Source organism: Chinchilla lanigera, unplaced genomic scaffold, assembly GCF_000276665.1.
Source record: "Chinchilla lanigera isolate Chin_1 unplaced genomic scaffold, ChiLan1.0 scaffold00012, whole genome shotgun sequence".
Lineage (NCBI taxonomy): Eukaryota > Metazoa > Chordata > Mammalia > Rodentia > Chinchillidae > Chinchilla > Chinchilla lanigera.
In genome coordinates, this window is record NW_004955413.1 from 26,922,570 (window position 1) to 26,934,857 (window position 12,288).

At 58.9% G+C, this 12,288-nt stretch overlaps 1 protein-coding gene across 1 annotated transcript in view; it reads left to right on the top strand.

Moving 5' to 3' along the window:
* The window catches only part of Zc3h7b (zinc finger CCCH-type containing 7B), a 43,470-nt gene that overhangs the window by 14,687 nt on the left and 16,495 nt on the right, over window positions 1-12,288 (top strand). The window contains exons 2-10 of the mRNA XM_005379345.2: window positions 3,374-3,432; window positions 4,375-4,408; window positions 4,521-4,718; window positions 5,234-5,392; window positions 7,445-7,525; window positions 8,273-8,329; window positions 11,016-11,058; window positions 11,502-11,695; window positions 11,951-12,272. Of these exons, the coding sequence (XP_005379402.1) occupies window positions 3,380-3,432; window positions 4,375-4,408; window positions 4,521-4,718; window positions 5,234-5,392; window positions 7,445-7,525; window positions 8,273-8,329; window positions 11,016-11,058; window positions 11,502-11,695; window positions 11,951-12,272 (1,141 nt within the window). The 5' untranslated portion in view covers window positions 3,374-3,379. The remainder of the gene's footprint in view (window positions 1-3,373; window positions 3,433-4,374; window positions 4,409-4,520; window positions 4,719-5,233; window positions 5,393-7,444; window positions 7,526-8,272; window positions 8,330-11,015; window positions 11,059-11,501; window positions 11,696-11,950; window positions 12,273-12,288) is intronic.

The window sequence follows — 12,288 nt, forward strand, 5'->3', positions numbered from 1 at the left end:
AAAAAATAAAATGAGGGAAGGAGGCACTAAGAAACCAAGAAGAGGTCTTGGGTTGGACCAGGTGTGCTCCTGGCCGCATAGCTATGCACCGTGCTGATGTGCCAAGCGAATCGTTTCCTGTCAGGTCCTTAGTTCACAGCTGTATTTCAGGGACTAGCCCACTTGAAGCAGGTTCAGTATGAAATTCCTACATTCTTTTTTTTTTTTTTTTTTTGTCTTTTTGAGATAGGCTCTCGCTATGCAGTTCGGGCTGACCTTGAGCTCACTTTGTAACCCAGGCTGGCCTTGAACGACCCTCCTGCCTCAGCCTCCCGAGTGCTGGGATTACAGCATGCCCGGCTGAAATTCTAAGAACTAAATTCTAAGAACCTGGAGTTGGGGACGTGGAAACTGTTCTGTCTGGCTGCAGGACCTGGGCAATCTTGACCTTCATTCGTTTGTCCCTTCCTTCTTCCCTTCTTTGCTTCCCTTTTCTCCTTTGGATTGAACCCAAAGGCTTCATGCTGAGCTATATCTCCAGCCCTTTTTATATATATATATTTTTTTCCCACACCGAGAACTGAACTCAGGACCTTGTGCTCACCAGGCAGGCACTGTGCCGCTGAACTGTATCCCCGGTCCCTGTGTTTTCTTTTTTCTGTCTTTTTTTGAGACAGGGTCTCACTCTGCAGTTCAGACTGGCCTTGAGCTCACTTTGTAGCCCAGGCTGGTTTGAACTCACAACGATCCTCCTGCCTCAGCCTCCCGAGTGCTGGGATTACAGGCGTGTGCCACCACACCCAGCTCTGTGTTTTCTCTTGAGACAGGGTCTTGTTAAGTCTCTAATTTGTCCAGGCTGAGCTTGAACTTGGTATCTTCCTGCCTCAGCCTCCCAGAGTGCTGGGGTTCAGGGGATTCACTGCCACCTCACACGGATCTGAGTCTGACCTGAGTGGTTTTTGTGGCCCACATGCTTTTTGTTCTTCCATTCGGTGCCCCCTCCAAGTTATGCCTGATGCTCACCTTCCGGAAAGCTACCTCGCTCCTCAGTGGAGAACAACTGACCCTTTAACCCTCCCTCAACTTGGCCTGACATAACAAAGTGCCATAGACTCATGGTTTACCACATATACAGCAGGGCTGTAATCCGTTTGTCTTGCTGCCAGGGTGGGGGTGAGGGGGGCATAGTTGTACATGTACCATTGGTGGTTCAAGCTTGTGGGAATGTGTTAAACAACAGATGTTTATTTTCTTGAATTCTGGAGGCAAAAGTCCTAGATTAAGGTGCTGGCTAAAGCTGGGCAAGGTGACTCATGCCTGTAATCCCAACTACCTGGGAGGCTGAGGCAGGAGGGTTGCAAGTTTGAGTACAGCCTGGGCAGTTTAACAAGACTGGAGGGGGAGGATGTAGCTCAGCATTAGAGCACTGCCTGGCACGTGCAAGCCCGTGGGTTCAATTCCCAGTACCACAAAAAAGGAAAACAGAGAGGTGCGGCTGGTTTGGTTTCTGGCAAGGGCTCTTCCTGGCCGACAGACCGCACTGTGTCCTCACACGGCCTTTCCTTGTGCGTCTATGGGAGAGAAGACAGGGCGAGAGCAGCATGCAGCTGTCTCAAAAAGGTCACTGATCCTGTTGGACCGGGGCCCAGCTCTGCTGAGCCCATTTATCCTTGACCCCCATGTGCGTCCTATCTCCAGGTGGCCACCTCAGGGATCAGAGCTTCAGCACGTGTCTGGGAGGACACAGACACTCAGACTGCAGCAGGCCACCCCTGGTCCTCAAAACCCATGTCCTTACCACAGGAAAAACACTTCTTTCTTCCAGGACTAGGGATGGAGCCCATGGCTTTGCACAAGCTAGGCAAGCACTCTACCCCTGACCTTCACCCTTGACCCTTCTTAAAGTTTTATTTTAAGATGAAGTCTAGGGGGCAGGGAGGAGCCAGCCCAGTTGTCTAGGGACAGGCGGGGACTGGGGCTGGGTTGTGACCCCGGTCGCCCCAGCAGGGCTCAGCCGTGTCTATCGTGGCCAGGCCAGACCGTGTGCTGGGCCCTTGCTGCTCTGCTAGATTCGCTCCGTGCAGGACAGGGACGGCTCTGACCCTGGCCTGTGGCTCCCTAGGCTCTGGGTCATCAGATGAGCGAGGGGTGACGCGGCCGCTCAGAGGGGAGAAGGCTGTGCAGGGGAGGAGACTGCTTGGCATCTCAGCAAGGAGGGAAGCCCCAGGCCCTGCTGTGGCTGAGGCCCGAGGGCTTTGTTTCCCCGATGGGGAGGTGGAGGACAGAGAAAGCAGCTGAGAGACCAGGGCCGCCGCTGCCAGCCTCCTGCATCAGGACAGGGTCGCAGCCCGTGTCTGACCCGAGCAGTGTATTTAGCAAGAGGGAGGAGCGGTGCTGGCCCACACGTTTCTCGTGACGCTGGCGTGTTACTGATCTGCAGTGGGCGCTGCACACCTGTCAGCTCCCAGCCCTCGTGGCAGCCTGGGGGGCAGGAGCTGCCGTTCCCCCACCTCCCCCTCGGGACAGTGAGGTCCGAGGTCACAGAGTGATTGCGAGCACTGGGATGGGACGCAGGCCCCCACCTACCCACCTGGAGGGCCAGCAGGCCAGCAGTGGGCGTGTGTCCGTGCCTGGGGCGGCGCCCCGGTGCAGTCACCGTCCAGCGAGTGTGTGGCGCGCACTGCGTGACGAGGACTGGGCAGCCACAGGTGTGCTGGAGAGGGCAGAGGAAAGCGGGATGGGCCCAGGTGCTCAGGCGGCCTGGGCTGACCACGTCCTGCACTGTGAGGGGGAGGTGGGCACGCTGGCCGTCCGCTGCCCGGCTGTCCCCCCGGGGCGCTGTCACCAGGGTGCACCGAGGTGCCGCTAGTGGACAGGAGAGGAAGCCTGTTCCATGTCCAGGCGCCCTCGGCCGCCTGCCCGCTCGTGGTGGTGCTCTCTGAGCTCCCCGTCCCGGCGCAGGCACTGACGCTCCGTCCAGCACTGTGGGAGAGTCCGCTTGTCCTGGGAGCGGGGCCCAGCGCTGCGTGCGCCCCCACACCTTCGGTCATCAGCGTCAGCGTGCATTTCCTCTGTCCCTCTCCGTACCGTGAAGTCAGATGGTGACGCGAGGTCTTCCCATGAACTCGAGGGTGTCTGGGCAGTACCAGCCCCAGGCCGCCTGCGGGAGAGGACAGGTGGTCTCCGTGCAGCCTTTGCTCGCCGAGGGCACCAGACGCAGAGTCCTGTGGGACAAGGGCCTGGAGGGTGGTGGTTTGGTCTGATTCTGATGGGCCCTGTGGACCCTGAGGGGGGTCGTCCTCCTTAAAGACCCTGCGGAGCCAGGCGAGCCTGTGGGGGAGGGGGGCAGCGAGCAGGCCCTGCTGCCCACTGACGGGCTGCACTCTCCCCGCAGAGACTGATGGAGAGGCAGAAACGGAAGGCGGACATCGAGAAGGGGCTGCAGTTCATTCAGTAAGCAGCGCGGCGGGGCGGGCGGGCTGGGCGCCTCCTAAAACCGCACCCTCAGGTCCTCCCTTTGCCCGCTGGCTGAGCCCGTGCTGATCCGCTGGGACCGGTGGGCACTGGGACCGGTGGGCTTTGAGCGGGGAGGGGCTGGCAAGGCAGAGGCGTGCACTCCACAGGCCTGCACCCCCGCCCTGGGCACCTTGGGTCTTGTGCATTCTGTCAGCCTTCGAGTACCCACCACCGCGGCACCGACACTTCTGTTCCTTCTCCTGCGTGCCTGCGGGCATCCAGGGATCTAGTGAACTGATAGTCTCCAAGTATGGGCTGTGTGCAGTCTTTTAGGCTCAGTGCTGTGCGCTCCATATTCTTCCCTTTTTTTACCCCTGATACTGGAGATTGAACCCAGGGCTTTTGCACTGAGCTACCTCCTCAGCCCTTTTTGATTTTGAGACAAGGTTCTTGCCAAGTCAGTAAGTTGACCAGGCTGGGTTTGAGCTTGCAATTCTCCTGCCTCAGCCTCTGGAATAACTGGAATTAGAGGCATGCACCTTCCTGCTGCTTCCCATTCCTGCTCCAGGAGCCCCTGTACCCTCTCCCCTTCCTGGCTTTTCCAGGCCCTGGAGGCCCCAGGCCCAGCCTTGGCTCCCCATTTCCCAGGAGGCATGGAGCCCCTGGTCTGTTAGAAGAGGGGTGGCTTCCTGGGGGTGGTGCTCGTACCTGCCGCTCTCTCAGCACCTGGGGGAGCCCAGCTGTCTGCCGGGGAAATGCAAGTCCCCCTTGGGCATGGGCAGCCTGCATGCTGCCCCCTCCCCCTTGTCCACAAGGCACCAAGGGCTGAGATGAAGGACTGGCACCTGCCGTGCCCTTAGGCCTACAGCTGCGTCGGGGCCTCCCTGGGCTGGCAGCTGTGCTCACACCCAGCCCTGTGTCCTTCTCTTTCCCTGCCAGGTCAACCCTCCCGCTAAAGCAAGAGGAGTATGAGGTGAGTGTCAGCTGCCGGGCCAGGTGAGGGGATAGGAGGGTATCAGAGGAGAGGGTTGTGGGCATGGGAGCGGCAGGAAGCAGCCCTGAGTCCACGCGCCCGTCCTGCACAGGCCTTCCTGCTCAAGCTGGTGCAGAACCTGTTCGCCGAGGGCAATGACCTGTTCCGGGAGAAGGACTACAAGCAGGCCCTGGTGCAGTACATGGAGGGGCTGAACGTGGCTGACTATGCCGCCTCTGACCAGGTGGCCCTGCCCTGTGAGCTGCTGTGCAAGCTGCACGTCAACCGGGCCGCCTGCTACTTCACCATGGTGAGCCTGGCAGCCCTTCCTGCCCTGCTGCCCTCATGCCTCGGGTGCTGCCCCCGTCCAGACCCCACTATGCATTCCAAGCTACATCACAGACCCTCCGGAGAGCTTTAAAAACACAGATGAGCTGGGCATGGTAGCTCACATCGGAAGTGCCAGCCACTCTGGAAGCTGAGGCAGGAGGATCACTTCAGCCCAGGAGATGGAGGCCAGCCTGGGCAATAGAGCAAGACACTATCTCACAAAAAAAAAAGTACAGCTGCAGATGCATAATAAAAAGTGTTTAGACAGTACTGATGCCCTAGCCCTGCCCCAGATGAACGGAGTTAGAATCTTGGGTGGCCCTGGGCATGGGTGGGAGTCTGACCCACCTCACTCGTCTCTCCCACCTCACGCCCCAGCCCCCTCACTTTCTCCCCAGACTTCTCCTTAGAGCTCTGGCCTCCTCCAGGCAGTGCAGGAGCCTGAGGGGAGGGCAGTGAGGGTCCCTCGCTGACTGTAGCAGCTCCTTCCCACAGGGTCTGTACGAGAAGGCGCTGGAGGACAGCGAGAAGGCGCTGGGCCTGGACGGCGAGAGCATCCGCGCTCTCTTCCGCAAGGCGCGGGCCCTCAACGAGCTGGGGCGCCACAAGGAGGCCTACGAGTGCAGCAGCCGGTGCTCCCTCGCACTCCCGCACGTGAGTCCAAACCAGCACCTCTCTCTGAGCCCCGGGCTCCGCCCCTGTGAGCCAATGTGGAGTTAGCGTTGCATTCTGAGCTCTGAGCGTGTGCTGGGCACTGCTGAGACCTCGTGCTGGGCATTAACTCACTCTATCCTTGCCACAGCCCTGCTAGGCAGATCTTTTATTGTACCCAATTTAAAGGCAAAAGAGCCAGGCACAGTGGCACGTGTCTATGATCCAAGCAGTCTAGGAGGCTGAGGCAGGAGGATCACAAGTTCAAGTGCAGTTTGAGTAACTTAGGAATTTAGGAAGACTTTGTCTTAACATAAATAAATAAATGAATAGGGGCCTGGGGATGTGGGCTTAGTCCCAGTACTCTATTTGTTGTTGTTGTTGTTGTTTTTTCTGGTACCGGGAATCGAACTCATGACCTCGTGCTTGCCAGGCAAGCGCTCTGCCGCTGAGCTAAATCCCCAGTCCCAGTCCCCAGTCCTTTAACAGAGAGGATTGGAGAGAAAGGAACTACCCAAGAGCACAGCAGCTGGGGGAGGCAGGATTTGAACCCTAGGACTTTTAGGTCTGTGCTCTTGACCTCTGCACTCTGAGTACAGGATTATGTGAGGATTAAAAAGGCGCCGTATGTGCTGGAGTCCTGTTTTGGGGTTGTCACCGAGTGGAAAAACAGCCAGGGCAAATGACCGAGAGAGCCTGAGTGGGAGCTCGGCTCACACACAGCTGGACACCTGCCCCCACCACATTAGAATTCACTTACTTCCTGCTTCTCTGGTTCTGTTCAGTTCACAGTTAATGTTTTGTGCCAGACATGGTGGCACAGGCCTGTAAATCCAGAACTTTGGGAGGCTGAGGCAGGAGGGTCTTAAGTTGGAGCCCAGACTGGGCAACTTAGCATCTAGCAAGATCCTGTGTTAAAATAAAAGCACTCACGAGGCTGAGGCAGGAGGATGGCTGCCAATTCCAGGACAGCCCGGGTACGTAGTGAGTGAGTGAAAGAGAGAGAGAGAGAGAAAAGAGAAAGAGAAAAGCACCATAAAACAAAGCTAAGCATTATTTTATAGATCTCGGTGCCTGACTTCCCAGAAAAGGTCCTCAGGGAAAACAGCAACAAAGAAAACCAGGAGAGGAGCTGGAGGTGAGGGGGGCCGTGAGGGGCCCTTGCTCATGTCGGAATAGTCGTGCCTTTGCCAATGACACCGGTATCTGCTGGATGTTAGAAATCGAAGCTAAGGGCTCAGGTAGAGCTCACAGGTGGAGCACTTGCCTAGCATACGTAAGACTGTGGGTGCCGTCCCTGGCACTGTAAGAGACAGAATATTTCAAACAGCATGTTTTAGGGGAGCATGGTGGTGCGTGCCTGTAATCCCAATACTCCTGGAGGCTGAGGCAGGAGGATCACCAAGTTTGAGCCCCACCTAAGAAACTTAACAAGACCCTGTCTCAAAATAAATGAATGCATGAATGAATGCTAGGCATATAATTCAGTGAGAATGTCTTGGGTTTAATCCCTAATACTGCTAAATAAATACCACAGCCATGTACCATGGTGCACATCCCAGATAATCAAGTGGAGGCAGGAGGGTTGCTTGAGCCCAGGGATTCTAGGGCAGTCTGAGTAACACAGTAAGAGTCCACCTCACCAGGCATGGTGGTGCACCCCTATAGTCCCAGCAACAAAGAAAACCAGGAGAGGAGGTAGGAGGATCGCCAAGAGCTCAAGGCCAGATTGGGCTATAAAACAAGACCCTGTCTTAAAAAAAACAAAAGAAGAAGAAAAAGTTCATCTTAAAGAGAAATAAAATAGAATAAAAGAAAGTAAAAACAAAATTATTTCTTTGCCCTTCTCAAAATAAAAGACAAAATAGAAAGCATACGTTTGTGGGTCCCACCACGTGACTTCCCAGCTGTGACTTGGAAAGCAGCGCCCCTCCTGGGCCTCAGGTCCATGCCTGTCACACGGGGTAGCTGGGGCCCCTTGCAGGGCCACACAGGGGTCTGGAGCATAGGTATGTGGGCCGTGCGACCTGACCCACCCTGGTCTCACCTTTCCAGGATGAAAGTGTCACCCAGTTGGGCCAGGAGCTGGCGCAGAAGCTGGGGTTGCGAGTGCGAAAGGCGTACAAGAGGCCCCAGGTGGGTGGCTCGGGGCCCTGGGGTGGCGTGGGGATGAGGGAGCGGCCAGGCAGCGCCGGGAGGCTGGGCAGGGGGGCTAGGCCGGGTGAGGACGCAGGGTGAGTGATGGCAGGTGATCTCTCCCTGCTGGCTGAAAGCCCTGGGATGGGGACCAGGACCTTGTGGGAGAGGAAAGAACAGCCAAGGCTTCCTGTTCACCTCAGACAGCAGCTGTTAAGCACACTCCCTCCCTACCCTGGCCACCTGCACCGCCCTGGCGGAGGCCAGGTTGACACCGGCGTCCTTGAGCCTGTGTTCTCAAATAACCCGCGCGCAGTGCCTCTGTGAGGTCGGCGTCTGCTCAGCTCCTTCGTATCCACGTAGATCCCACGAGCCGGGAGCTGCGTGCGGGATGTGCTGTGACCTGAGCGAGCCGGAGGAGCTCCGCCTCGGTCTCTGCACTGGAACGCGGGATAATTGTGCCCCCCCTCCCCAGCACTTAGAGAGGAAGGGACGGAGAGAGTTTGGAGACGGCCCCTGGCGCCGGGCCTGACACAGAGCGGGAATATTTGCATTCAGTCCCCTGCCCAGGTCAAGGGTAGAAGAAAACCGAATCTGACCTGGGTTGGCGGGTGGAGGTCGCAGGCTGGGGGCAGGGAACCTCAGACCCACTGCAGACCTCGGCAGGCATGTCAGGGCCTTTCTGGTACCCTGAGGGCAGTTTTCCAGAATCCTGACGTCTTCCCTCCTCTCTCCAACCCCTGGCAGGAATTGGAAACCTTTTCTCTCCTCAGCAACGGCACTGCAGCTGCCATGGCAGATCAGGTAGGGTGGGGGCTGGGACGGGACCCCCCCCCCCCGCCGCACCCCTCACCAACCTGTCTCAGTTCGTCCGCTGTGAGAGCTTTGGGCTCACTCTGTGGTATGGGCAACCTCTGGCAATACAGTGATCTCATCTCCAGCCAGCGAACCGCAGACGGCACCATGCCTGGCACGAGGGCCCCCGGCCCCTGGCAGGCCTTTCAGCCATCCCTGCAGCTTTGCCGGGGCCCCACTGTGTCCACGGGGCCCAGGGCTGGTCACAGAAGTGGAGGTCGGTGAGAAGCCTAAGTGGTGTGGGTGCCACCGTGGGGAGGAGCGGTCAGCCCGCTGCCCTGGGACACTCAGGCTGGGCGCTGTCCCGGCACAGCCCCTGGCGTCTTGTAGGTGCCACATAGACAAGTGCTGGCTGCGAGGAGTCCCACAGCCCGCTCGTACGTCCTGCCCATCTGTCACTCCACACGTGCGTGACCTAGAAGTGGGCTGGCCTGCGCAGTGCCCACAGGGAGTTCTTAGGGCACGGGAGGCCGGCAAGGGGCCCTGCACAGACAGGAGCTGCCCCTGAGTGTGGGAGCAGGAGCCCGCAGCAGCCTGGCTGGAGAGGGCTTCCCAGAGCCGGTGGAGCAGATCTCAGACGGGCAGAGGCCAGAGGCCGGCACACACAGCCGGGGCACAGCCTGGCGGAGCCCTGACGTCGGGAAGGAGGGAGGTCCCAGGGCACAAGGCCAGCTCCTTTCCAGGGGGCACAGGAGAATCCGGGCTCTGCAGCCGGGCATGTTGGGGTTCAGATCTGGAGGGACCCCTGTCTACAGTGGCCACTCCTCTTCTCAGGCCTCTGCTTCCTTCTCTTTACGTGGTGGCTGTGGGATATGGGGAATCATGAGACAGCCTCAGGCGTTCCCAGCGCCTCCATGAGCCCTGGTAGCTAAGCAAGTGCTACTAGCTGGGAAGTCTGACAGGAGAAGAGCCTGACAGTCACCGTGAGGAGGCTGGGAGGTGACTGTCCGGCAGGGCTGAGGGTGCAGGGAGAATCACAGCTGTCCCTCGAGGCGTTCACCTGGGACCTCACACATCCTATGCCCGGTACTATAGAGAGAAGGGAGCTCCAGTCGGGGCAGCTTCACTGTGTCCAGCAGACCCACCCCGGGGGTGGAAGCGCGGGATCTGCTGTGATCGCCATGGACAGGCTCGGGGGGTGCTGGAAGGGTTCTCTGTGAACTGCAGCCTGGCCCCACCTCCTTGGTGTGACACATTGCTGGACCCAGCAGTGGGGGTGAAGTGGTGGGCACACCTGGCAGGAGGTGGGGCACTGGCTGCTCTGCTTGCTCCTGCTGCCCCTGTGGAAGGGTGGCTGATGGCAGGGGCCTAAGCCTTGCCCAGCTCTCCACGGGAATACTGAGGAGGTGGACAGCACCTGGGCCCTTACGGGGAAATTCAGGGAAAATGAGACCGTTCTGGGGAGAGGGATGACTTCTGCTACACATGGCCCAGAGGTAGGGCCAAGGCAGGGGGAGTGTGTTTGGGGAGAGACACCTAAGTCAGCCTCCTGAGAGTCACACTTTAAAACGTTCTGTGCGTCTAGCCAGGCAAGGTGACACATGCCTGTAACCCTAGCACTTGGGAGGCTGAAGCAAGAGGATCATCACGAGTTTGAGGCCAGACGGGATGACCATGTTTCAAAAACAAACAAAAAATGTCTGTTATGCATCTGTAACACTGACGAAGCACTTCCCGTGTGCCAGGCCGAGTTCTGAGCTCTTGTCAGCACTAAGTCACTTCAGGCCCGTGACAGTCCCAGGAGGGTAAGGAAGGAGGCGACAGGAGGTGAGGGACCCTCCGGGCACGCAGCAAGCTCCGGCCAGCTTTCCCTCCAACAGAAGGGCACGTTGGCTGTGCATCGCCTTGGAGGCCCCTCTTTTGTCCCTCCCAGGGGACCTGAGGCTGTACCTCGGGGAGGGCACACTTGTCCTTGAGCTACAACCATCTGTGGTGTGGTGGGAAGGCTTGTAACAACACTGCCATCCCCCTTGGTGTGCAGTCTAGTGTCCTAGTCTCTTTTCTCTTGTTGAGACAAAATATCCAACACCCAAAGTTAAGGGAGGAAGGGTTTATTTGGCTTACGGTACAGGCTCAGTCCGTAATCGGCTGGCTCCAAGACAGGGTGACTTAGAGGGGCATCCCAGGGGAGAACCAGTTCATGGCGGTCAAAAGGTAGCAAAGCAACAAGGAGGCTTAACAGTGTCTTTCTGCCCCTTATATCTTCTCCAGACTGCTGGGAATAGGGCGGTGCCAGACCAGTCGGTGGACTGATTAGTAATCACACACCCTTAAGCCCAGCGTCACACACTGTAGACTCAGCCACCTCTGATTAAGCCCCATCTAAGACTGCAGGGGACTTTGGGGAACATCTAGACACAAATCCTTAACTCCCAGCCTTTGATAGGTGGGGAAGCTGAGGCTCCAAGTTTGCATTCCTCCCACGAGGTGCACTCCAACCCCACACCCCCACGTCCTAGCCTGTGCTTGTCCCACCCCAGGCTGGACCCCAAGGCTGACACGTGACTGGAGTTTAGCGTCCATCCCAGGTACCCGTGAAGCTCCTGCGTCCCTGGTCACAGCAGAAGCAGGTGGGGTGCACTGGCCCCGCCCGTGCCCCTGCCGGACTGCCACCCTGTGTCCTTCCTCTCCACAGGGAACTTCCAATGGATTGGGGTCCATAGATGACATCGAAACAGGTAATGTCCCTGATCAAGAGGACAGGGTCGAAATGGGGACCAATAGTGGGTCAGGGCAGCAGGCTCCCCTCCGGCTGGTCCTTGAGGCTCCCTCCAGACGTCCCTGCCTCGGGCACCCACCTCCTCCAAAGCCCCCCCCCCTTCCTCGTTGGTGGCCAGGGCTGCACCTTGTCAGTGACCCTTGGAGGACTATTTTGCTCCCAGAGGAAGGGGGCAATGGAGGCTGTCCAGCTGGAGCCAAGGCCAGCAGGCCATACTGTGGCACTGAGGGGCCCCCCTGCTGCACCAGTTTCCTGCCTCTGGGGGCAGGCAGCAGCGAGGCAGGGTCCCTGGCAGAGCTGGGGAAGAGGGAAGATGCTGGCCAAGTGCCCCGGGCCCCGGGACTCCCTGTCCACCCCTGCCCCATGGCATCCCTGCAGCCTCTGAGCCCAGCTCCTCCGCAGACTGTTACGTGGACCTGCGAGGATCCCCGGCCCTGCTCCCCTCCACCCCCACGATGCCCCTGTTCCCTCACGTCCTGGACCTGCTGGCCCCCCTGGACAGCAGCAGCAGGGCTGCCCCCAGCACGGAGAGCCTGGATGACTTTTCGGACGGGGACGTCTTTGGTCCGGAGCTGGACACCCTCCTGGACTCACTGGTGAGCCATGCTGCCACCCTCTTGCTTCCTGAAATGTCCCCTTGAAGCCCCTTAGTCTCACAGTGGCGTCCCTGCTGGGGAAGAGAGGCCTTTGGAGGTACTGGCCAGCACAGAAGCAGAGCCGCCCCAGAAGGGACGGAAGGCTGAGGTGGAGCCGCGGGGAGCAGCAGCTCGCTCGCTCGCTTCCCAGAGTGCCCGATTGTGCGCGGCCAGCAGGCAAGTGCTCCCCTGACCCTGCCTCTGTCCCCCTCTCAGTCTCTGGTCCAGGGTGGCCTGCCCGGTGGCAGTGTGCCCAGCGAGCTGCCCCAGCTGATTCCTGTGTTCCCTGGCGGGACCCCACTACTGCCACCCGTGGTGGGCGGCTCCATCCCCGTCTCCAGCCCGCTGCCCCCTGCCTCCTTTGGCCTCGTCATGGACCCCTCCAAGAAGCTGGCTGCCTCTGTGCTGGACGCCCTCGACCCCCCAGGCCCCACGCTGGACCCCCTGGACCTGCTGCCATACTCGGAGACCCGGCTGGATGCCCTTGACAGCTTCGGGTCAGCTCGGGGCTCACTGGACAAGCCGGACTCCTTCCTGGGTGAGGACAAACCCCC